Here is a 23,231-nt window from a genome sequence, read left to right as displayed (position 1 = left end):
CTCCGGAATATCTCGGAAACTAAGGGAGATATACAAATTATTATAATAACCTTTATTGTAATGCTCAATGAACTCTATAAAAAATGTTTTATCAAAAATTCGACTATCTCTTCTGATTTCCGAGATATTCCCGAAAAACTCACAACTAATTTCAATGGACTTTATTCTTTCACCTTTTTACTCTGACCTTTTTCAATTTTATTGAGAGAACGAGGAGAAGAGGAGAATGATTTAAATGACACCTTTTAATTCCATTTTTATCAATTAAATTGAAATACTCTGATCTGATCTCTCCAAAAATAAACAGTTTCTTCTAATTTTATCGTTCTTTAATGGAGAACAAGGGTAATATCACCGGATTAAATGTCACATGTACGATGGTAGAAGTAAAAAAATCCAATTGTCTAAAAATAAAATAGTTCAGTGAGGTAGAAAATCCATATTTCTGAATAATTAATAAACATCAAAGGGCTGCGTCACCCGTGACGGCACCGGTTTCACAGTTTCTCAATTATTTCAACAAGATATCAATTACCAGTGTCAATTAACCCGAAGACCGCAATTACATTCAGCCTCCGGTACTTCCATCTAATTGTTCCTAAATTGGATTTTAATTGACGGGGCAAAAGTAAAACCCCTGAATATCTCCACTCAAAACTCGAAAAAACAAAAATATAAAACAAAGCAACAAAAAAAAAGTTGCTGTCAAATAAATTCTCTCATGACAATTAAATCAATGTAAATATTTGCATTAACAATGTTCATTTTTTTTGGTCAGTAAATTTACTTAGAAATTTGACTAATTACTTTTCTCGGATTATCTCTGACGTGAAATCTGATGCGCAAAGATGAACGAGTTAACAAAGCAAATGTTGACCTAAAAAATAGATCTCATTTTTATGATTAAGTGGATGAAAGGTATGTTGTCACTGAGAGTAACCATAGCAATTTGTCGAAGCGCACGGGGATGATACAAGACAACACGATAAAAAGAGAGAGAAAACCCGGGGTGTTTTACTACCGTATGTGGCATACAAGATATACACTATTGTCTGAATGGTCAACATTACCTTTACCGAGAACCCGAATTGTCCAGTCGTAATAGTGGTATGACAACGGAGCGACGAGAACGTATCAATCGCAAGTGTTTGTTTTCACCTTCTGATACCTCCGGCGAAAACAATCACCAAATAAAAATTGCAGTTTGCCTTATCAACATCATAATAGAAGAAAAAAAGTTGTTGAAATATTCTCCAGAAATTAAAGAGAAATCCTTGGATATCTGCATCATAAATTGATCACATCATGATGTGAGAATTTAATTGGGGAGTTATTATTTTGGCAAGCTAAGGGTAACTCGGCCTGCGATAATGAGAGGTGTTTAAACCTTCTGCAATGCAACCTTGAGCACCTGCAAACGTTTGATTGGCACATGCCGGTACATACACATGAAACATTGAATAAGACAATGTTGTCTATTGCAATGCTATTTTAATGTCATAGTTAGAGTCCATATTGGCAGTTTATTGGATTCGACAGAGGGAAATAAACTCACCTATCGACATTTCAAGTGGATAAAAAGTATCAGTGGTAATCGGTTTGGATAATTAAATAATTATGATAACCGGGAAGTAGGCAAGGGTTTGAGTAAGTCGTGGGTGAAAATAGTGTTGGGAAAGTTCAAGTGATGTAGAGAGGAATCAAGGTCGTGTGAAGAGTCTTATAGACTTGGCTCATTTTTCCGGTTAATTATTAAGTTGGAGAGCTTTCTGTAGCTTTCTCACGTAACAACTGACTTTTTTCTCTGGTTCTTTTTTTTTTCTTTTTTTATTATTATTATTATTTTTCAACTGGTACTTGCAACATTGATCCATGTCGATTACACACGACGAAGGATTCGACGAGAGTGTCGTCGCGAGGGAGGACAACGTCCTTCGATTGCAATTGGCTCTACCTGTCATACGTAATGAGTCGTTGTTACCACCCTCACCTGGACACCTACCTGGATGCAGTCCAAGTTACTTCACCTGCAGTTCACCTTTTCCATTCAGAGAGGAAAAGCTCGTCGATGATAAGCTCCTGCACGAGAACGAGATACAGGTATTGCCCTATCGATTACCCAGTGCGATTATCTGTACGGATTAATTGATAATTGCTAATTATTCATTAACTGATATCTTAATTATTCCATTTAATTCAATCTATTCACTTGATGTTAGAAATTTTTTTCTTTCCTTTGTGTTACATCTGTGCCAGTCTTCAACATCTCCTAAGGAACTTTAATTCTAATAATATAATGTATGATAATTTAGTTATTTAATTCATTAATTTTATTTTGTATTATTATTTATTAAATCGTTATTAATATTGTACGGTTTCAATTTAATGAAGCGTTCGTTAATGGATAATTAACGAATTTAGTTGATTTATTTTGCACGATCTGGGAATTTACAAGGCTAAATTAATTTTCTGCACAGGACTGAATTTATGTTCTGGTATTGCATTCAAGTTATTTAATTAAAATATTTATACATTGATAATGTACGTGTAATCTTTCAGTGTTTTTTTTTATATTGTTTTTTAAATATTGATTCCCTGAGTAAATAATAATGATCAATAATTTAATTCCAAAGTTGAGAGAGATGAGAGATGAGAGATTAATTAATTGAACACTTCCATGAGTTTTTCCAAATATACCTGGAAGCAGTGGAGATAACAAATTTTTTGTAATTACATTTTTCACAGTTAAATTTCATTGCCTATTTACTATGTATTTATTTACCGCCAGTAAATATATATAACTCCCACGTAAAACATACTAATGCTAAATGAATTTTTTCATAATTATAGTTGATATAGAAGATGAAAAATAAAAATAAAAAAAAATCTCAGTGTAAAATCCTTGAGATCGTGTAGAAAATTGAATTTCGAGGCACGAAGAACGTGAATTTAATGAAGTCGAGTTGTTTTTTAATTGATTATTTACCAAGTGAAGGTTGAGTGATGAATACAGATGATGAATTTGATGTGAATCAGAAAACGCACAGCCGTCGTCCAAGTACGAGTTTTCTACCTCGAATTGTGGAACCATTGAGTCCTTCGAAATCTCAATTGAGTGATTTTGTTCGTTCCATCGGAACACCGGACGTATCCCTCGCATCTACTTCCGGTTCTCGTGGTTCCAGTCCTGGTCGATCGGCGACGGAAGAGGACGTCGTTGTGGGGTCACTCCGAGACGAAATGCCTCTGGATGTTGCCAAACTCGAGGCTGGCCTGGAGGCCGCTAATATTGTTGGACGGGAAATTTTGTATCAATCGGATAAAAATGGCTTCAAACGGAAGGATGACACCGGAAGTAGTCCCAGACCCAAAAAGACTTCCGTTCCGTCGGTTTTTCCTGTTGCCACAGGACTTGTTGCAGTTCGGGATGCATTCGGTGAGTTTTTATACACAGAAAGAAAAATACCGGAAAAATTACGGAACTTTCACGTATTCCTGGGGTGACCTTGGTTTTTGGGAAAAAATACTGTAAGTTCCGTAAAAATTTTCGTAGCGAGCAGCAATTTTTACCAAACTTTCAGGACAATTTTACGGTACCTCCAGTACTTTTTCCCGAAAAGCAAGGTGACCCCACGAATACGTGAAAGTTCCGTAATTTCTCCGGGATTTTTCTCTTCGTGTATATTTATTTTTCTTTACACCATATTTATTAAGAGAACAATAAATTGAAAAAAAAAAAATGAAAACTGAATGAATCGAACACTTACATATTTATAAAATATTTTTGATTGTCTTAAATCGAGTTGAGTGAAAGCAATAATTTTTGGTCGAAAATAAATAATAGTAAATCTATATTTTACCACATTTTTCTCTCAGTGCCCTTTTGTTAGAGAAACAACGAGGCGACTGCTCATAAAATGAAAAGCTTCTCCCTGTCCCCCGCAATAATATTTCCGCGATAATGTGCGGTAGTCACGCAATATATCCTGTTCAGCTCATCCCTAAATTGAATTGTGAATAAAAAATCGTACGATTGTACTCGCACGCATTTTAATGGCTTGTAAAAACTCCAGGATAAATCGCATAATCATAAAATAAGAAAAATGCGGCTCCATGGTTTCATCGATTTCCGGTAAATACCTGAAGAACATACGGAAAGCAAATAGAAGGGTATGAGAATTTCACTGTCACAACGTTTGCTGTTCAATAATTCGCGAACGCCACTGAATGTGAAAACGGATATTGTCAATGTTTGTGCAGTAATTTCCCTGCGTTTTTTAAATACTTCCCAAAAATTCCTAAACCTCTGAAAAAAAACGGAGGGAAATAACCGCATATAAATAATTATAAAATGTGAGAACGATATATTTTTATGGATCAATCCGATCAACAATTTGTGAAAAAATCATTTACCTCTTATCACATTCAATATCAAATGAATCCTTTGCTCCGAAAGCAAAAACAAATTTTTTAAATTATTCTATAATCTTTATCTTTAATTATTTTTTAATTATACGTAATAAATCTAGTATAAAAACGTTTTTTTTTTACTTTAGAACGATTTTACTTAACAGTCTATCAGTCAACTAACTGGTCAATACATAACGTATCGATTTATTCTTGTTTAAATAGAAGAAGTTGAAAATTACAAGTGGAAAAATTTTTAATAGGTAATCCATATTCCCCAATATCTTGATATTTACATGTGTTCAATATCTTTTTATTTCAATTTTCTGACTTTTAAATAAATTTTTAAAAACTCAGGTCCGAAGTTAACTCCCGCGATATCCGCCGCAAATTCACTTCCGGAAAGTCCACAACCGGAAGAGGATACGTTCAACCCTGAGGATCCATCAACACAGACGCATAAACAGAATGGAGTTGCTGGAGATGGAGACAGCGGAGAAACCGATCACGAAACACTTTTCTTCAGGTATTTCCTAAGGAATTAATTCGTCCCCCGAAATCCCTTGAAGAAACATTATTTTTTGTATAACAATAATTATATAATATATTATATTATCATGATATAATGATATTATATTCTTATCATATCATATATTATGTTATTTACATATTCGCGAAACAGAAATGAAACATCGAAAAAATTAAAAATGCCTGAATCAAGATCAATTATTTAAATGGAATAATTTAGAAAGGAAAGTTAAGGAAAGGAAACTAATGAATAGAATTAACAAATTTTCCGGTCATAATGTGATTTGCAGAAATGAAATACAAATTAAAATCCGAAAATTGATTTTCTTTTCGGATAACCAAATTCCTTTTTTTCGTTAATTGATATCCTTATCATTCCTTATCATGAAAGCAGAGATAGGTAAATGAAGTTCGCCTGAGTTGAAAATCGTAAGGCTGATTCCCTATTGGTCAACTCAAATCCGAAGTAAAAATTCAAATTCGGCGCACGGAGTGCGCAGTAGATCTCGTCATTATTAAAGTAAAGTATTAAAGGATTATATTTATTAATATTTATAATAATTAATAATTTTCTTGGTGGAGAATATTTTTCGAAATATTTTATTCCGTAAATTCTTTCCTAGGGAATTTCGGGCGAATCATCGACTGAACAATGTAAATGACAACATAAACGCAGAAATGCACAATTGATTGTTCTTACTTTTACTCCAGCAATTAGATGAGTCGCGAGGATGAGTGGCAGTTCATTTTTTTCGTCACGCGATTTCCTCACGATTTTGTGGCATCGTGTGTAATACGATAATCTAGACAGCCATGATTCATTGATAATTTTTGTTTTTGGGGTGTCCATCGGGTTATCTGCTCCCAGGGCGCCGAACGAGTCTGACTTGTGATTTTTCACCTGAAAATAGAAAATGGAAATTAATAATAGGGATTTGTAAGAGGGTGGCTTCTAAAAATATCAGGAATTAATAATTGAGGCAATCATGTTTATTCGTCTAACTAGAGCGAGGGCAACCTGGGGGCAATCTGTGAAAATCTAGTTCTGAATTGGCTCATCGATAATGCATCACCACTGGGACTTGAGGATTTCAACAATTTCTCATTTATTTTGTTTTTTCGTCATTACTCCAGGGACGGGCGAAGGCGTATTGACATGGTTCTGGTTTACCAGGAGGAGACAGAAGGAGTTATGACGGAAATAGAATCGAAACGTAGGGAGCAGAGGAGAATTTTTCAAGAGAATCTGCTCAAAGAGGGGCTGCAGATGGAGTTGGAGCCCAAGGAGAATTCATTCGATGGAAAAACATTTTTCCTCAAGATTCACATACCCTGGAAAATTAAAGTCCAGTACGCCGAAGTTATGAACTTGAAATTATTGACTAAAAGATTCATAACAATAAGTGTTAAGGCGTGGGTAAGAATCAGGTCAATAACACCTAATTAGCTCAATCATTTGTTTGTATTTTTTTAATTATTCAGACAAAGATTGACAATGTGCTTGTCATTTATTTATGTTTTTTCTCAGTGCTGCTTTTCTGAATAAATCTCAATAGAATTAATTACTGAAGTGATGACAAGAGATTAATTAATTAAACTCCTCCAGTTTTTCGAAGATATCCCTAGAAACAATAAACATAACAAAATATTTGCATTAAAAGATCTGTTTTAGTTCTCTAGATATTCCTAAAATCGTGAAGATCTTGAGACAAAAATTCAACAATTCATGCAATTCATTTCTCAATAGACAAAAAAGGAAATATCGAAGTCTGATTTATTAACATACAATTTATTTTCATTGCTGTGATTACGATTATACTTTAAACACTCAAGAACGTGAAATGAAAGAGTTATTTTTAAAGGGAGACGATGCGACGAAAATAAAGAAAAAATTCTGGGAGAAATGGTCGAATTTCCTGAGCTTCCTCCAGAGATTTCACATGTGGGACACAAGTCTCTACCCAGAAGAGCCGAATTTTTACGCAACTCACGATTCCGGTGACAGAGAGGAAAGGTAAACCCTTTAAATAAATGAATAAAAATCCACAAATGACGAGTCCCTCGTTAATTCCCGTTACCGGTAATTGAACAAAGGCCCAAGGCCAAAACTAATTTGTAGAATTTATTCCAAGACTTCAATAGTGACCTTTACCCTCTATAGACAGTTATGAATAATCCATTGGGGTTCTCCCAATTATTTATAAATACGAGTGGTTTTAGTACAGACTGAGCTGACAGTTTCTGAACGGTTGCGCCCCAATCTATGAATACTGCACATCAGGTGTGTACTTCATCGATCAAATACTACCGTTTTTTTTGCCCCTCAGATTTCTTGTGAAGGACAGGGAAACGGCGTATACACCAGCCCAGAGGTCTCTAATCGTTTACCAAATTTTAATGAGAGCGAGGTACGACGAAACACATGAGAAAGCAGGAATCAGACGTTTGATAGCCGATGGAACTTACATCGACTGCTTCTGCCTCCACGAGGGGCCCTACAATCGTCCAGGCCCCGACGGAGTACCCCTCGATCGACATTTACTCTATTTGATCTGGGCCCGACCCTCTCAATGGTGAGGGGCACTTTAAAAATAGAAATTTCATTAAAATATTTAAATTCTATCGATCCCACGACATGTGGATGGTGAAACAATTCATTCCAGGCATTCCGCTATAAATTCATAATTCAAATGAATATCAAATGAATTTCAAAAGTTTTCTGAGAAGTTTTCGAGGGTATCCCTGAGGGAGGCTTACCCTTACTTACCCTTTTCCTCTTGGCATACATACAGAGATTTTGAGGTGTCAAATTTTTCTTTGCAGGTACAAAAAGCAGCCACTCTGGCTGATACGTCGTTACTTCGGTGAAAAAGTAGCTCTGTATTACGCCTGGTTGGGGTTTTACACTCGATCCCTTTATCTCCCAGCAATAGTGGGTCTTCTGTGCTTTGTGTATGGTCTGAGCACGATGGAGAGCACCGACAACATCCCCAGCAAAGAAATCTGCGATCCAGAGGGTCCTGGGAACATCACCCTCTGTCCCCTCTGCGATAAAGCCTGTGATTACAGAAAACTCAAAGAGTCCTGCCTGTTCTCACGTCTGACTTATCTCTTTGACAATCCAGCCACCGTCTTCTTCGCCATCTTCATGTCCTTCTGGGCGACGAGTTTTCTGGAGCTCTGGAAGAGGAGGCAAGCGGTGATCGTGTGGGAATGGGACTTGCAGAATGTCGATGGGGATGAGGAGCCCAGGCCCGAGTTTGAAACATCTGTCAAGACATTTAGAATAAATCCAGTGACCAGGGAGAGAGAGCCCTACATGCCAGCCTACTCCAGGGCCTGGAGATACTGCGTCACGGGTTCCCTCGTCTTCTTCATGATATGCGTCGTTCTCGGTGCTGTTCTAGGAACAATAATCTACAGAATTAGTCTCGTTGCAGTTGTACATTCTGGGGGTGGATCCCTCCTTCAGAGACACGCCAAGATATTCACTTCAATGACAGCTGCCCTCATCAATTTGATAATCATTATGATTCTGACTAGGATCTATCAGAAGCTGGCCAAGTGGATGGTGAACATGGAGAATCCCAGGACTCAAACGGAGTACGAGGACTCGTTTACATTCAAAATTTTCTTCTTCGAATTCGTCAACTTCTACTCCTCCCTCATCTACATCGCCTTCTTCAAGGGCAGATTCTACGTGCATCCTGGTGACGCCGATGCGAGATCCTCGGAGTTCTTCAGAATTAAAACAGATGTGTGTGATCCAGCTGGATGCCTCTCAGAGCTGTGCATCCAGCTTGCCATAATAATGGTGGGTAAGCAGTGCTTCAATAATTTCATGGAGATACTCTCCCCCAAAATGGTAAACTGGTGGAGAAAGAGGACTCACGTGGCGGCCACCAAGGATCACGAGAGACCCTACACCTACTGGGAGCAGGATTATCAATTGCAGGATCCTGGAAGATTAGCCCTCTTCGATGAATACCTGGAGATGATCCTGCAGTACGGATTCGTAACACTCTTCGTTGCTGCTTTTCCCCTGGCGCCGCTCTTCGCTCTTTTGAATAACATCGGAGAAATTCGGCTTGATGCTTACAAAATGGTGAAGGAAGCCAGAAGGCCCCTCGCCGAGAGGGTCGAGGACATCGGGGCCTGGTACGGAATTCTCAAGGGTGTCACTTATGCTGCTGTTGTATCCAACGCCTTTGTCATCGCTTACACTTCTGATTTCATTCCCAGGAGTGTTTATGCATATGTTTACTCAAAAACTAATGACCTACAGGGCTACATTGACAGCTCTCTGTCGGACTTCAATACATCTCATTACAGTGAGGACATGATCGGCAATAGAAATGGACCGCCAATCTGTCAGTACAGAGGATACAGAAATGGTCCTGCTCACAGTGATCCTTATGGATTGAGTCCTCAATATTGGCATGTGTTTGCATCGAGACTGGCCTTCGTCGTCTGCTTCGAGCACATGGTATTTGCCCTGACTGGTCTCATGAGTTATGTCATTCCTGAGACACCTTCTGCTGTTTCCACTCAGCTATCCAGGGAGAAACTTCTCGCCCAGGAGGCCAAGTACGAGAAGGGTGTCAAGGGGAGGGAGGATGAGGATGAACTACTGTCTGTTCTCAGGGAGGCTGGAAACTTTGGAAGACCTGGAGCACGACGTGGAAGCTGGGCCAGGAGATTCTCCAAGCTCAGTGACACTCTTGATGCACATATTGATGTGGGGGTCAGGCAGCAGAGGGCTAGTGATGCCTCTACACTCTGGGAGGCATCTACCCACGTATCTTGAATCTGATGACCATTCCAAGGATGTCGAGCTGCCAAAGTATTTTAGGGGAGTGATACCTGTTGTTTAAGACTGCTATGGATCGATGGGGATTTTAATTTGTCGTGGGGAAGAGGTCGAGGTGGAGATTGCCTTCCTGGTGGAGTGGAGATGACGATCCCTGTACAAATAGATTTGTTGTAAATTTATTTTTTAGTTCATCGTAAGTTGAATGAATTTTTTAGGTGATTAATGATAATGACTGATGAGAGACACTCGAAAACACCTCCAGCATTGATTCTTATTATTACCACTGATGCATTTAATTGTCTGTACATGAATTGTTTTTTTGACGATCAACTGAGATTGAGGTGTAAATTATAGGAGATTATTCGTGTGAATTGTGTGTGCTAGGAATTGTAATTTTATGAATGAATTGTCAGCAACTCGTTATATGATACACGACGAACTTTTATTATGGTTTTCTTTTTCACTTTGATTGCGGTAGACAATTATGAAATTCATTGGATTATACAATATTTACAATAAATTATGGAATTTACATATTTATGATTTTATCCTTTGAGTGATTTTTAAAATAGACTGACTAGATCATATATTCGTTAATACTTACGCGACAGGACAGTGGTAATAGAGAAATAATTGTTTCAACACATGAGTACTGTACGATATCATTTTTTGTTTGTTTTATTTTCTCATTACTTCCTCCAATTTCAATTATGCATGACTGCTCTTCGTATCGACAATTATTACAATGAAAACTAATTCGATATTATTATATTCAATAATATGGTACATTTACATAACCATTCATCTCTCTACGATTGATTTCCCTTATTCCACTTATAGTGGATAATTAATTTCTGTTTGTAAATTTTATGGTCGTTATTTTTAAACTTCATTTTTCATCAACATCCACAGAACAATCGACACATCAATCTCGTCCATCCATCACTCAACATTGATTACGTACTAAGAACGTCTAGTTTACAGTAACATACATACCCATTCAAAATTGTGTATCACAGTTTTATTGGGGACAGGGACTTGCATGAATTTATTTGGAACTCATGATCTCCAGAAATGAAATTTCGTATTTTCAAGATGAAATAACATTTACGACGGATCATATTGTTTTTGGCTAATATCATGGAATTTTCAACTGTTCAGAATCCAATTCACCATTCCAATCTGCATTTCCTCATATACAAATTGTTTTTTATTATCGTTAATCGAATAATTAAAATTTTTCTCTTGACTTTGTTCAATAAAATATAGTACGTTCATCTTCATTACTTTCGAATATCATTCTGGCTTATTTATGCATTTGAAATGTGTGCCATTCGTATTTACCATTTAAAATTATTTTTATGTTTTTGTCTGTGGATAGGGACATTGTTCTACTTAAAATTATCGCCTACAACTTTTACCGGTTCATTGCTTATTTTCCACTCGGGTTTTTCTCGGAAAAAATTTCTAAAAATATATTGTACAAGTTGCAACAGTCAAAACAAACATGATCATTCTTCTAGAAAATCATAAAATCAAACAGACTAAACAAACCGAAATTATAGTCTCAAGGTTTTTTTCTTTTTTTGGAAATTATGTGACATTTCGTTTGTTCGCGGTGTATTCGTCGGAATGTAAGCCTTCGTATCATTTACTACTGGATGTTAGAACTAAAATATCTCATTCTCGATTCATGGAAGATTCTCATTGTGCGCTGGTTATCAACATGTATATCTGAATATTTGCTTTTCCTCCACGTTAAACAAAATCCTATGTACACCTTACAATTATTTATATCATACAGATGGAGGAAAGTGGTATACAAATTGTTGCATTTCCCTACACTACTTGGCTCCTGATTTCCCTCAATTATCATTAGTGTATCATTATTTATATTTTCAAAAAAATGGAGAATCACGTATAAAAAAATTCTATGAAATTCTATTAGAATTCTGTTAGACATTTTAGAAGAAAAATCAACAGATCCTGAACTTCTACCTGGAATTTTCCATTGACATTGGGCTTAGAAAATTATTGCACAAATTTCTCAAGTTTTTCTTCACGTGGATTCTGCTCAATAATTTTCAAAGAAATAGCAAAAATAGAAAAAATGTCAATAAAAAGATTCAAATAAAAATACCAGAATTTTATTATAGAATTCCCGTAGAAATTGTATAGAAATCCGAATAGAATTTTTATAGACGTGTTTTCATGATGTATTATGATTGATAACAAGTGGAACCTTAACTGGGTCCAGATGGTGGATTAAAATTGAACATTGTCGTTGGGGGACGTCCTGTCAATGGTTTGGGGGGTAATCTGGGTGTAACAGAGCCATTGGGCTGGCTTGGAGGAAGCATTGTGGGACTAGGTCCATTGAAAGACATGTACCTCTTGGTATGACCAGCGGTCGAGCTAGTCCCCTCAAGATTTGAATTTCTCCTCGCCAAAAGGGCTGACGTGCTTGGATTGAGAGTGCTGGGTAGCCTCGGTGGTAACATCACTGGTGGAACGTCCCTTCTGGGTGGCAGTGGAGGTGGTGAAGAGGCTCCTTCTCTCGGTGGAAGCATTGGAGCATTAGGAGCTTGTCTCGCCTGATGTGGAGACTCACTGATAGAACTCTCTCGTCTTCTGTGATGCCTTGGAGGCAGTGGAGGCGGTGGTTTGCTGGGTGATGCATGACTTGGTGATGGTGGAGGTGGAAGAGGTGCCCCAGGGCTACCAGAGGACGAAGAAAGGCCGGTAGGGGCACCCATAACCCCAATTGTCCCAGAATTGAAGCCAAAGTGTGTGCCCTGAGGCTGTTGATGATACGAGGGCAAGTGGCCAGGTGATCCCAATTGAGGACTATTTCCAGGCGATCCCAGGGACAGTGCAGACATGCTGAGGGGACCTGGAGAACCCGGAGGAGGGCCGGAACCACTTCCAAGGAGGACCGGAGCAAAAACACTGTGATCCCCAACGTGTGTGAAACTCTGGATTGTGTGTGGACTTTCTGGCAATTCTGGTGGTACTTCAGGCGTCGGATCGTGCAATCTCACACTCGATGCCACTGCTTGCAGGGGTTGTGGAACTTTTCCACTCATTGATCTTGGCTTGAGCCCGGGGGACTTGAGATTCAAGTCTGGCCATTTCCTGGGGGCTCGCAGGGGCTGTCTGCAACCCCTTGGCTCCAGCTCGAGGCTTTTCTCGTACAAGTAAGTACTTATGTCTGCCTCACTCATACTCGAGTCGAAGGGGCACAGATTCTCGATGAAGTGTCGAATTCTCGTCTCCACTGACAGACAATATGGCTGATTCTGGTACTGCTGAATTTCACCAGTTATCTCAGCGACTTTTCTTCGTTTACTGAAGTTTATCAACTCTGGACTGTTGGGGAGATAATCAGAATTGCCTGTCTCAATGTGAAGGATATTTGTCAGGTACATTCCGAAGAAGGGGACACACGGGGGATTTATTGAGCGAAGTTTCTCCTGGTACTTGCGGAAGTGATCGCTATTCAATTCTCGTGCCTCTTCCAGGACCTTCGCTTGACGCTCAGAGAGACGTTGAAACGTGTGCTTCAGGCGAAATACTGCTGCTGAACCCATTGCAGAGACTATCGCCAGGACTCCATTGAAATTATTAAGCTCCTGCAGCACCATCATCACTTCAACTGCTCGAGCAACAATTGCTGCACGCTCCTCAATATTTTCAGTTTCCAAAATTGTTTTTTCCAACCATCTTGTGAAGTTTGTCGTGTGCTTTATCATCCTCAAGAGGTTCGGAGAGTTCTTGTCCTTGTCTTTCTTCGTCCAGGCTTCACCAACTAATTCCGATGATTTTACTGTTCTGTACAGCTCGAATTCCAGGAGAGTTAGTTGTCTTGCTAATTCTATCGGATGAAGTGTGAGTATTCCCCACTCCTCCTCGGGGACTCTCAGGTGCCACTCGATTGGTGGTGGTGATTTCTCAAAACTGAAGGTGATCGGCCTCTGCTCAGAGGGCTCACACTTTCTCTGGACTATTTTAATTACAGAATCCACCCACTTCCTCATGGATTTACCACTTATTGTGTCGAGAAACTGTTGAAGTCTCTCTAAAAGATTTCTATCTCTCTCGAAGTCGTAAAAATGATGGTCTACCCAATGCCTCAGGACATTGAGAACTCGAAATTGCACGGGTTGACAAAATTCCTTTCTGTATCTCTTCCAGTCTTCTCTAGCCGTGGCTTTGCACCCCGTGGGCTTCTCCTCATCGCCGTAAACCAGCGATGGATCCGGGATATCGAATCTCTCGATGAGAAGAATCAGCAGCTCCTGGGGTGAGCAAAAACTCCTGTGAAACAAAAAGAACTCGAGAATTTGAATTATCTCATAACCATTTCGATATCAAAGTTTAATTGATTCTATTTTTTTTTCCATTATTTTCCAAGAGTTTCTATTTTTTTCAAGTGTTTTTAATCAATGACCCCTTAAATTAAACTATAGAAAAAGTCAACTTGTTACCCTTTACCTTTTGTTATCAGAATAAATCAATAATGCATTGAAGCGATTAAAATTACGTTTCAACTGACCTATAAGTAGTGAGGAATGTCCGTACAAACGCCGGATCGGCATAAATGTGATAAGTGAGTCTCTCCACTAATTTAACTAACGTTGCACCCTTGATGAGAGGCACACCTCCATTTTCCCTAGCCTCGAGGACAACATTCTCCGGAGAATCTTGCTCAGCGAATTTGTACAATTCCGGAGGAGGTAACCTGAGAGGATGTTTCCTCTCCTCATCCAGAAGAATACTATCGAGAGTTCTCTCAAGCATGCTCTTGGTATTGAGCATAACGAGATCAGCCATCCAGCTGTTCTTGTCCTCGACGGATTTAGCGACAAGAGTGACGTTTGGATGATCCCTGGGTGCAATTTCAAAGGCATTCTTGAGCTCGTCAGTGTCCTCGCGATCAATTATATCAACTTTTCTTATGAAAAATCGCTCCTTGAGTCGAAGCTCAACAGGATGAGCCTGCCCACCACCAACACCCACTGCAGCAACTGAAACACTGACTCTTTTACCCCCAGAGGGTTTACAAAGTACCAACAATCCATCAAAAAGCAAAGCCCTCCTCTCAGTCAAACGCCTCCCATTGCTCCCGACCTTTCCCAACATATCCTCACGTATAAATTCATTGCAGCACTGTCCAATGTCCCTCTGATCCCATCCATCAACTGTTTTCTGTAGTTCACTAGTTTTTTCCAGTGCTGCATGCCTCCTTGCACGACTCTGCATCCTCAGCCCTGTATCTTTCTTCGGTAAACTCGCAACAGACTGGACTAATTCCATTTGCAATGGCCTCAGAAGACCCTGCACCTGCTCTAAGGTTTCCTCATCCTCGATGTTGGGTGTTCTCTTCTGTAATACTTTAATGTAATCAAAGTACAAAAAACAATGCCACACTGGTTGCAACAGTAGCTTTGGCAGGTAATATTTGACAGCTTCTTTGAAGCCGTGACCTGCAGCTCTGAGGGCAGCATTTGCCTCAGGTCTTGACAGTAATCTCGTGAGAATTTCTCGACTACCTGGACTATTCATGTCACGAGCGTATTTAATATAAACGTCAAATTCAGCTGCCTCTGCCAGCTCCTCGAAGCACGAGCCAACAGTTGGTATTTGCTTCTCCTCGGTTATCTCCATTATGTCCTCTAAACTGCCTAGAAGTGTCACTGTCACTTCGTAAATATCCATTATATTGCTAAAGAGAGTCTCAAGCTCGGTTTTGTCCTGAGCGAGTTTTGCTATTTCTTCTCGGAATACTTTAATTATCATATGGAGATCACGCAGGTAGTGGCGCTCGTCGTGGATGAGATCGCGCACTGACTCCTCGTATGTCTGGGAGACAACTGCACCCAGACTACTCTGGGGCCCCTCTGTTGCATCGTCCTGGTAGAACATGTCCATCAACACCTGTTGGGACAAGGCAAATCAAATAATTATCAACTACATTTTTTTCTGTCTTCACATTGCACTCGTATTTTGCCTATTTTTATTAAGAAATGATCTACGCCCTTGATGCAGTGATGAGTCCCTCTCTTTTTTGTGATGATGATTGCTCATGGTTTAATTGGATTAATGTATTACTGATGATTTGGTAGGCGATGAAATCAGTAGCGAAGTGGTAGAAATAGATAAGTTAACTTGGCTATGAGTTTTTGAAAATATCTCCGATATTGAGAGAGATAATGCGATTTTCGTAATAACCTTTTTTGTAACTCTTAATTAACTCTATAAAAAAGATTATATCAAATATTTGATTAACTCTCGTTGTTTTGGAGATATCTTCGAAAAATTCATCGTAATGTGAAGTCATTTATCTCTTTTCACAATTTCACAACAGAAATAATGATTATGAAATTTGGACGAACGCAAGTACATACCACCTGCAACGGCACGAAGAACGAGCATGGGTTGGTGTTGTTATATGTTAGTGGAAAGCATGTAATCAAGCAGAGAACATATGCAGCCACCAATTAGCACGTTAATACTATTGTTCTAGCATTTAACCGATTGGGATAATTCCTCATTGTTTTATTGATAAAATATAAATATCTATTTATTCTCGTTCATTTCTGAATTGCCTAGATAAAAGCCATGATTTGCGTTAACCAATTTAGACAATAACTTCACTACGAGTTATCAGTGTTCATTGGTTCTCCATTATCGAGTTCCATAAATGTGCGGCGATTTGAAAAAAAAAGGCAAGCTAAAACCATATTGTAGTTAAAAATTATTGTATTATATGGAAACTCAAACTCATTTACCATATCTGCGTACATGGCCACTCTGATGTCCTCGCAGGAAATTTCAACGTGTCGAATGTTTTTAACATAATTTCCAGCCAACTGAAAGCAATAGAACAATTTGTGAATTCATGAAGCTGCAGTTTTTACTCGAGTATGGATAATGTATTGGATAATGTTATTACCTTTAAAATATCTGCTGAAATATATTCGAGCACCCCAACGACGAAGAGACTAACTTGTGAGTCGATTTTGTGTTGCAGAACCTCCTGGAGCATGAGAAAAAAAAATAGACGAGGATTTCAGGAAATTCAAATAAACGATTTGGTATTTGCAAAAGTAAAAAAGGATATAGTACTTCTTGATTTTGGGAAAATTGTTCAAATGAATCCAACCCATTCAACATTCTTGGAATTACATTTGAAGAAGGAGCAAGCACCTTTTGTCAACTCGGGGTTGGTGGTCGGAATATTTGTTTTCTCACCTTCTGGAGCAATTGGTGGATTTTATCAACTGGCAGAACCAGAGGTGATTTTTTCTTCCCCTTTTCGAGTGCATCCCTGGCATCTCTGAGTGCCCACCTGTCGATTGGCGTTGGAAATGTCCTCCTGACCCTCTCTTCAACATCCTGAGGTGTATGAGGTGGTGGATGACCACACAGCATGCCAAGCATCCTCAGAATGAGGCTCTCCACGTAATCGAGGGCATCCTGACGGGCTTCTAGACTCGGGTGCACCTGTTCAAGGACCTGAAATTTCCAATTGATCCATGGAAATAGTTATCGAACACCACGAATGACAAAACAACAATAAATCACTGATAAAAGTGGATACCGATTGTGACAAGACATTTATTACAGACATTTGAGAGAATTGATCGAATTGATTCGACACTTACTGTGGAGAATACTAAATTATCATCTGGGTTTCTAACCTTTCTCAGGGAATTGACAAAGACTCCCTTCCATTTGGCAGCATTCTCCTCTTTTTGAAAGTCGTAGCCTGACGGCTCGCCCACTACAGATGCCGGAGACGAAAACATATCCACAAAAACAAATAGAGTAAAGAAAAAAAAATAAAAAAAAAAGAGGAAGAAGAAAATTCACTAAATGTGCAACATTTATCAGTGTTTGTGAGCAATTGCTCTCAGAAAAATGTCCGTCCACAGGGCTGACGGTACGTCTCGTGGAGCTTTATGATAGTGACAATATCATCAACTAGCATTGTCGTTGAATCTATTTTATTCGATAATTAAGTTAATAATCACTGGTGCTGATATTAGTGGACATTTTTTTGTCCTACTCTGACGCTTAACTGACCCAATGGAGATGACGGATTGTCTTTCATCTTCGTTGGAAATATATTTCAACGTCTTTTTTTTCCTTCCACTGATGAAAATTACTTGGAAGGTATTGGATCAATTATCTCATTATTTACAAATGATTGAATTGTGGGAGTCTCGTTGGTACTTTTATATCTGGATCTGGATATTTATTGTTCGTTTCGTTGGAATTTGGGGATGAGTGTTGATATCACGATTTTACGTGAATTTTTCTTGATTTCACCCTCGTTCATGTACCACCGTGCACGTACACAAACCGATAAACGAGCAATACTTGGGTTCGCACATCTTACGACGCAAACGTGTTATTGTGTTACTATTATTTTCCCCACTATTTTTCTATTTGTCCTCCGGTTTTCCCTCGACTCTTTCACATTTTCCAGTGGGTGTACACAAACAGTCAGTACGAGTTATTTCATTTGTTAATATTTGCATCTTCTTCTTCTTTTTTTCACTATGATTCGCACACACTTGGAACACTGTCTTTGGACCCGTTGCAATCTTCTGTCTCGCTCTCACTCGGGCTCGACGATATGTTTTTTTCTAAAAGATTTTTTTTATTGCTCGTGTTGACTGAATTCCCTTGGCTTTCGGGGATGGTGCTGCTGCACTCAGCGAGTCCTGCGAGGTGACGATGTCAGGAGGTATTTTCTCATACAGAATCACCACCTTTGGAAGTTTCCTCATCAGCTGAGGGTAAAGTGCCGGCTGTTCCTTAAGAAGTCATTACCAATATCTTTTTTTTTTTCATTTTTTTTAATTTCAGGAAAACTGTCTATCACATTAACGTGAAAAAAATATAAATTTAGGTTTTATGTATGTCTATTCATATGTACGAAATTTCTGTATTTGAATATATAATGATAATTAAAAACAATAGTTTTTTTTACGTCAATTCCATGATAGGTTTGCATGAAAATATTTAAAAAAACATGATTTTTGGCTAAAAAATCGTTCATCTTTGAATCCAATTCTTTGCAGTAGTAATTAATAGTTGGAAAACAATGAAAACACTAATAGTTACTTCCAAAAATTATTGTAATTATTTCTATTTGAATGGAAAGGAATAAATACATGATAAAAAAAAAGAACGAAATAACGATTGTCATACGATCGTATAGATTAAAATCAGCTGTGATCTGTAAATGAATAGTCTTATGGAGAAACTGATATTCAACGAAACAATGAAATTTTAAAAATCAGTATCTGTAAACAAATGAGAATTTCTTCATTAGTTAAAGGTAAACTGCCGACTGATGTCCACCGACTGTTGGCCTGACTCGTTATAGCGACCATAATTTTTTAAAATTCAACTGACTCTTCCCCACATTCCAATTTTCCATGAACCACTCGTTGATCCATACACTCAAATAGACAATAAACCTCTCGACAATCAGGCGATATCAAACTGAAAAATCTGTATCAAACCTCAAACGATAAACCAAGATAACTCTCACTTACATTTCTTAACAATTCATTATTTCTTTGATCTCCTATTTCGAGCTCCATCCCTCCACCTCAAACCTTTTCACCGCCAATAAAATCCCCTGAACAAAATCTGTCTTCTCATTTCCTCTAAAAATCAATCAATATTCCCCAAAATCCAAGAATCAGCCTGTCACGAATTTTCTTCCACTTTCGCACAAGAATCATCGAACCAAAAAATGTCCACCTAAAATCAAAAACAGTTAATTTTTGACCTGTTAATAAACTCTTTTGCAACATACCTTACGTGAAAACCTTCATTGCAGCAATGACATTTGAAATGACTCATACCGTACCAAAAAGAAAAATCGCGCAGCGATCGATAGTGCGTCGGGAATTGAAAAAGCACGTGTCGTAGTACAATTGAAATATCGTAAAAAAATAATAATAATAAACAAAATACATAGGTTGACTACCGGACTGGTACAGGGCGTTACACGAGAGTCATTCTCTCCCCCTGGATTTTAGTATGACAGCTGTGCAAGTTGAATACAACGGAATAGATTCGGGATAATTCGCGTCGTGAAGTGACGACCGGCGTCGCACATGCGCGTCTCTTCGACTCGAGCTCGTCGGGTCGACCGATTTCGATTTTAGTCATTCCCGGGTTCGGCGAGGTATAATCGTTCCACGATACACACCAATAAAACATTCAGCTTGACTATTCCATCAGTGGCTAACTCCAATAATTTTATCGTCACTCTGGGTAATAAGTTCTACGAACGATCGGAGTCAATCACTAACGTAAGTTGAGGGTAATTTTTCCTTGTTTTCTTGTTTGCCTGACGATTCGCAACAGAGAGATCTACAGTTGCGCATTTTTATATCACTTTTCTTCGTTTTTTTTTTTCACTTTTCGTGGACCTTGCGAGACCTCAGTGGACTTGGACGGTCGATATAACCCGCAGCGTCCTCTCCATCACTCCATTATTCGAGGAAATATGTATTTTTTTATGAATATAATATTCCTGTTTTTTGTTTATTTGATTATTCAACCGATCCTGTTTTTTCTTTTTAGATAAACTGGAAAAAAAATCCAATATGCAGGGGGTAGTCCTTTGGCTGCGATCGGCAGAGGCTCTACTCTTAATTTTGTTATTCATCTCAGAAATTGTTGGGAATTATTCCACACGGGAAATATTAAACCGCGATAATTAGTCGAGTCCTGATAATTCTGAGAAACTGATTGATTAAATTCCGATGACATTGTCTCGGTCAATTCCTCTTAATTTATTGTTTCAGAAATACTAGTGTCGTTTATGTTTTAATGCTGGAATTAATAATCGCTAAATTTATGCCACTTGCAATATATTATCGTGGTTGACTTTTAGCACGTGGATACATAAATATTTCCGTGAAGCTCTTTAATTTGGAGAAGGGAACTGAGTTACCGATAGTTTTCAGCGGGAGTCTCGAGAGCTTTTGAAACGTTTGGTTGTGGAGGGATGAGGGGTAATAAAACGCTTTGGATTCAGAGGAATTTCGCGAAATCGTGGGAATCTAGAAGAGATATCGAAATTACTCTTAGGACTTTTTTTCAGCTCCCATTCTGCTCTTCGAAAAAGGCCCTCAGCATCATTTCGATATCTCTTTTGGATTAAGAGGTATTCCTCGAAATGTCGACGTGAAAATAATTCAGGATGTAATAGATAAAGTTTTTCAGGGATATCTTTGAATTTGAAAGAGATAGCGAAATGTTGTAGAGACTTTTTTTGTAGCCCTCATTTCACACTACAAAAAAGGTTCTGAAGATGATTTCGATATCTTTCTTATTTTTAAAGATAGTCAAACTAATAGTGAACAAACCGATTTTTTGGCATTTACCAATTTCTGAGTGCATTAAATTCTTTCATTACATTATATATAATTGAGGGATTATTAACTAATTACTTATAAGACGAATCCTGCAGGTGAAAAATCCCATATCGATGAAAATTAGGAGAGATCGCCAATGTTTCAGGGGCAGCGGAGGAATTGGCGAGAATCTGGAGACACTAAGACCGATAATGAAGCAGGAACCTGATGAGGAAGACGAGTACTATTCGGAGGAGGCGAAATCTGTGGCCCAGGGAAACGCGACGAGACGGAGATCGCATGCCAGAAGCCTCCGGGCGATGGCCAATCCCAGTGCGGTTTGGGGACATTTTGATCTGTGCATTAATGATCCTTTGAGGGCACAATGTCGTCTTTGTGGATCTGTTGTCGTCAGAGGTGGAGCTAACCCCAGACAATGTGGTACCACTAATCTTCACCGGCACTTAAGAGTTCATCATGGAGGAAGACTCATTGGAAGGCGATACCACGGTAATTTATCCAACAGCAAAGTTTCCACCTTCCAGTTATCGACTTATCTCCAAAACTATCGATATTCTGCGAAAACAGTAAATGAATTTTTTGTACCTGATTCAATTTTCGATATACATGGTCTTTTCACATTTCTTCCTAAAGTCAATAGTTTCTGAGATCAATCGGTATTCAATTAAAGTATCATTAAACACTAAGTGGTAAAGCGTAACGACTCGATTTACATAAAGCGTAAGTTCTCGAGGAATATCTCCGAATGTAAGAGAGATACCCAAAATTTCATAAATACCTTTTTCGTAGCTCTCATTTCACTCTCCAAAAAAGTCCCGAGGCTAATTTCGTTATCTATCATAGATTCAGAGGTAATCCTCGTTTAAACTACAAAACGAGTTATTCTCTACTTTTTTCCTCCTGAATTGATATGTCATCATGAAGATTCCCAGTCGATTGATTGAAAAATCGAAATCAGTGTGAGATTAAAGTATTTTCAAGTAAAAGGGAAACTCGAAAAAGTTGAAATGATGAGAAGAGAATATGATCGGTCGTTTGGAGTTTTCATTTATGGCGAGTTGATTGAAAAAGTATAAAAAAAAGTTGCGGAAGTCGTTGCAAATGGAAAGCTCGTGTTGAACCGGTGACAGTAAAAAATATCCGGTAGATGCGCACATTGCAATTGATCTATTTTGCACACTAGCAGCCTTCTAGCGCATGCGCAGTGGATACCGACTGGGCCAACACTAGGTACAACATCGCGTCTCCGTTTTGGCTTCTCTTCGACAATCGTTGCGAGATACATAAAGTCGGCCATTTCCCGAGTGTTGCGTTAGTTTTTCCAAATATTCATTGAGCACTTAGCAGACAGCGAAATGTCGAGTTATCAGTCTGACAGCGGTGATACGAACGAACAGCCTGGGTCCTCTGATCCTGGTGAATCCAGTGAGATCATCACAGAGAATACTCTCCTCTCAAAATCCAGGGAGAAATATCAGGCGATTTACAAGAAATTCAATAGCTGGAGGGAGACAAATAACAAGGGACCACTCTCCCAGGATGTGATGTTGGATTTTTTTATGGGACTCTCGCAGAAAATGAAACCCTCGTCCCTCTGGTCTCATTATTCAATGCTTAAACACACTATCAATAGTAATGATAAAATTGACATCAGTAGTTATAAAAAATTGAATTCGTTCCTGAGACTTCAGTCGACTGGGTACAAGAGTAAACAGACTAAAGTTTTGACACCTACTGATATTGAGAGATTTTTAAACGAAGCACCGGATAATCAGTTCCTAGCAACAAAGGTAAAATTAAAAAAAAACTGGCAATTTTCATAATTACCACCATTTTTCTTCTATTCAAAAACATACTTTTATGGAAAGTGCTTTTTTTATCAATAAAAAACTATTATTGCTAATGACACTACACTAAAAATCCTTTTATTATTTCTCCATCTAATGAATAATTAAAAAGCTTGCTTTCGGAAGCAAGAAGCAAGAAGCAATAGATAGGTTGAGTGAACTAATTGCTCCATTTTTTTCTTCGAGATTTCCAGTATTTTTTCTATTCTTGTCAGGCCTGTGCAG

The 23,231-nt window shown here is 38.4% G+C and overlaps 3 protein-coding genes across 7 annotated transcripts; 2 read left to right on the top strand and 1 right to left on the bottom strand.

Annotated features, from left to right (window-relative positions):
- Window positions 1-1,120: 1,120 nt before the first annotated feature.
- Window positions 1,121-9,765, top strand: LOC105265796 (anoctamin-4). The gene is made up of 7 exons (XM_011303517.1): window positions 1,121-2,100; window positions 3,037-3,436; window positions 4,765-4,933; window positions 6,070-6,352; window positions 6,798-6,949; window positions 7,263-7,508; window positions 7,759-9,765. The coding sequence occupies exons 1-7, from the start codon at window positions 1,873-1,875 to the stop codon at window positions 9,740-9,742; spliced, it is 3,462 nt and encodes a 1,153-aa protein (XP_011301819.1). The 5' UTR covers window positions 1,121-1,872; the 3' UTR covers window positions 9,743-9,765.
- Window positions 9,766-11,979: 2,214 nt separating this feature from the next.
- Window positions 11,980-19,678, bottom strand: Sos (Son of sevenless). The gene is made up of 8 exons (XM_011303518.1): window positions 19,587-19,678; window positions 19,321-19,531; window positions 17,452-18,402; window positions 17,003-17,266; window positions 16,704-16,787; window positions 16,540-16,620; window positions 14,304-15,685; window positions 11,980-14,065 (listed from the first exon to the last, which is right to left on the bottom strand). The coding sequence occupies exons 3-8, from the start codon at window positions 17,557-17,559 to the stop codon at window positions 11,992-11,994; spliced, it is 3,993 nt and encodes a 1,330-aa protein (XP_011301820.1). The 5' UTR covers window positions 17,560-18,402; window positions 19,321-19,531; window positions 19,587-19,678; the 3' UTR covers window positions 11,980-11,991.
- Window positions 19,679-19,878: 200 nt separating this feature from the next.
- Window positions 19,879-23,024, top strand: LOC105265798 (uncharacterized). 5 transcript variants are annotated; one of them, XM_011303523.1, is made up of 3 exons: window positions 19,879-20,088; window positions 21,305-21,648; window positions 22,346-23,023. In XM_011303523.1, the coding sequence occupies exons 2-3, from the start codon at window positions 21,351-21,353 to the stop codon at window positions 22,351-22,353; spliced, it is 306 nt and encodes a 101-aa protein (XP_011301825.1). In that variant the 5' UTR covers window positions 19,879-20,088; window positions 21,305-21,350; the 3' UTR covers window positions 22,354-23,023. The 5 variants fall into 5 exon arrangements, with proteins under 5 accessions (XP_011301825.1, XP_011301824.1, XP_011301822.1 ...); XM_011303522.1 differs by having other exon boundaries at window positions 20,007-20,088; window positions 22,343-23,023; XM_011303520.1 differs by having other exon boundaries at window positions 20,007-20,088; window positions 21,305-23,024.
- The last annotated feature ends 207 nt before the right edge of the window (window positions 23,025-23,231 follow it).

This window comes from Fopius arisanus, unplaced genomic scaffold, assembly GCF_000806365.1.
Source record: "Fopius arisanus strain USDA-PBARC FA_bdor unplaced genomic scaffold, ASM80636v1 scaffold00032, whole genome shotgun sequence".
In the NCBI taxonomy this organism is placed as follows: domain Eukaryota; kingdom Metazoa; phylum Arthropoda; class Insecta; order Hymenoptera; family Braconidae; genus Fopius; species Fopius arisanus.
This window is presented reverse-complemented; position numbering and strand designations above follow the sequence as displayed.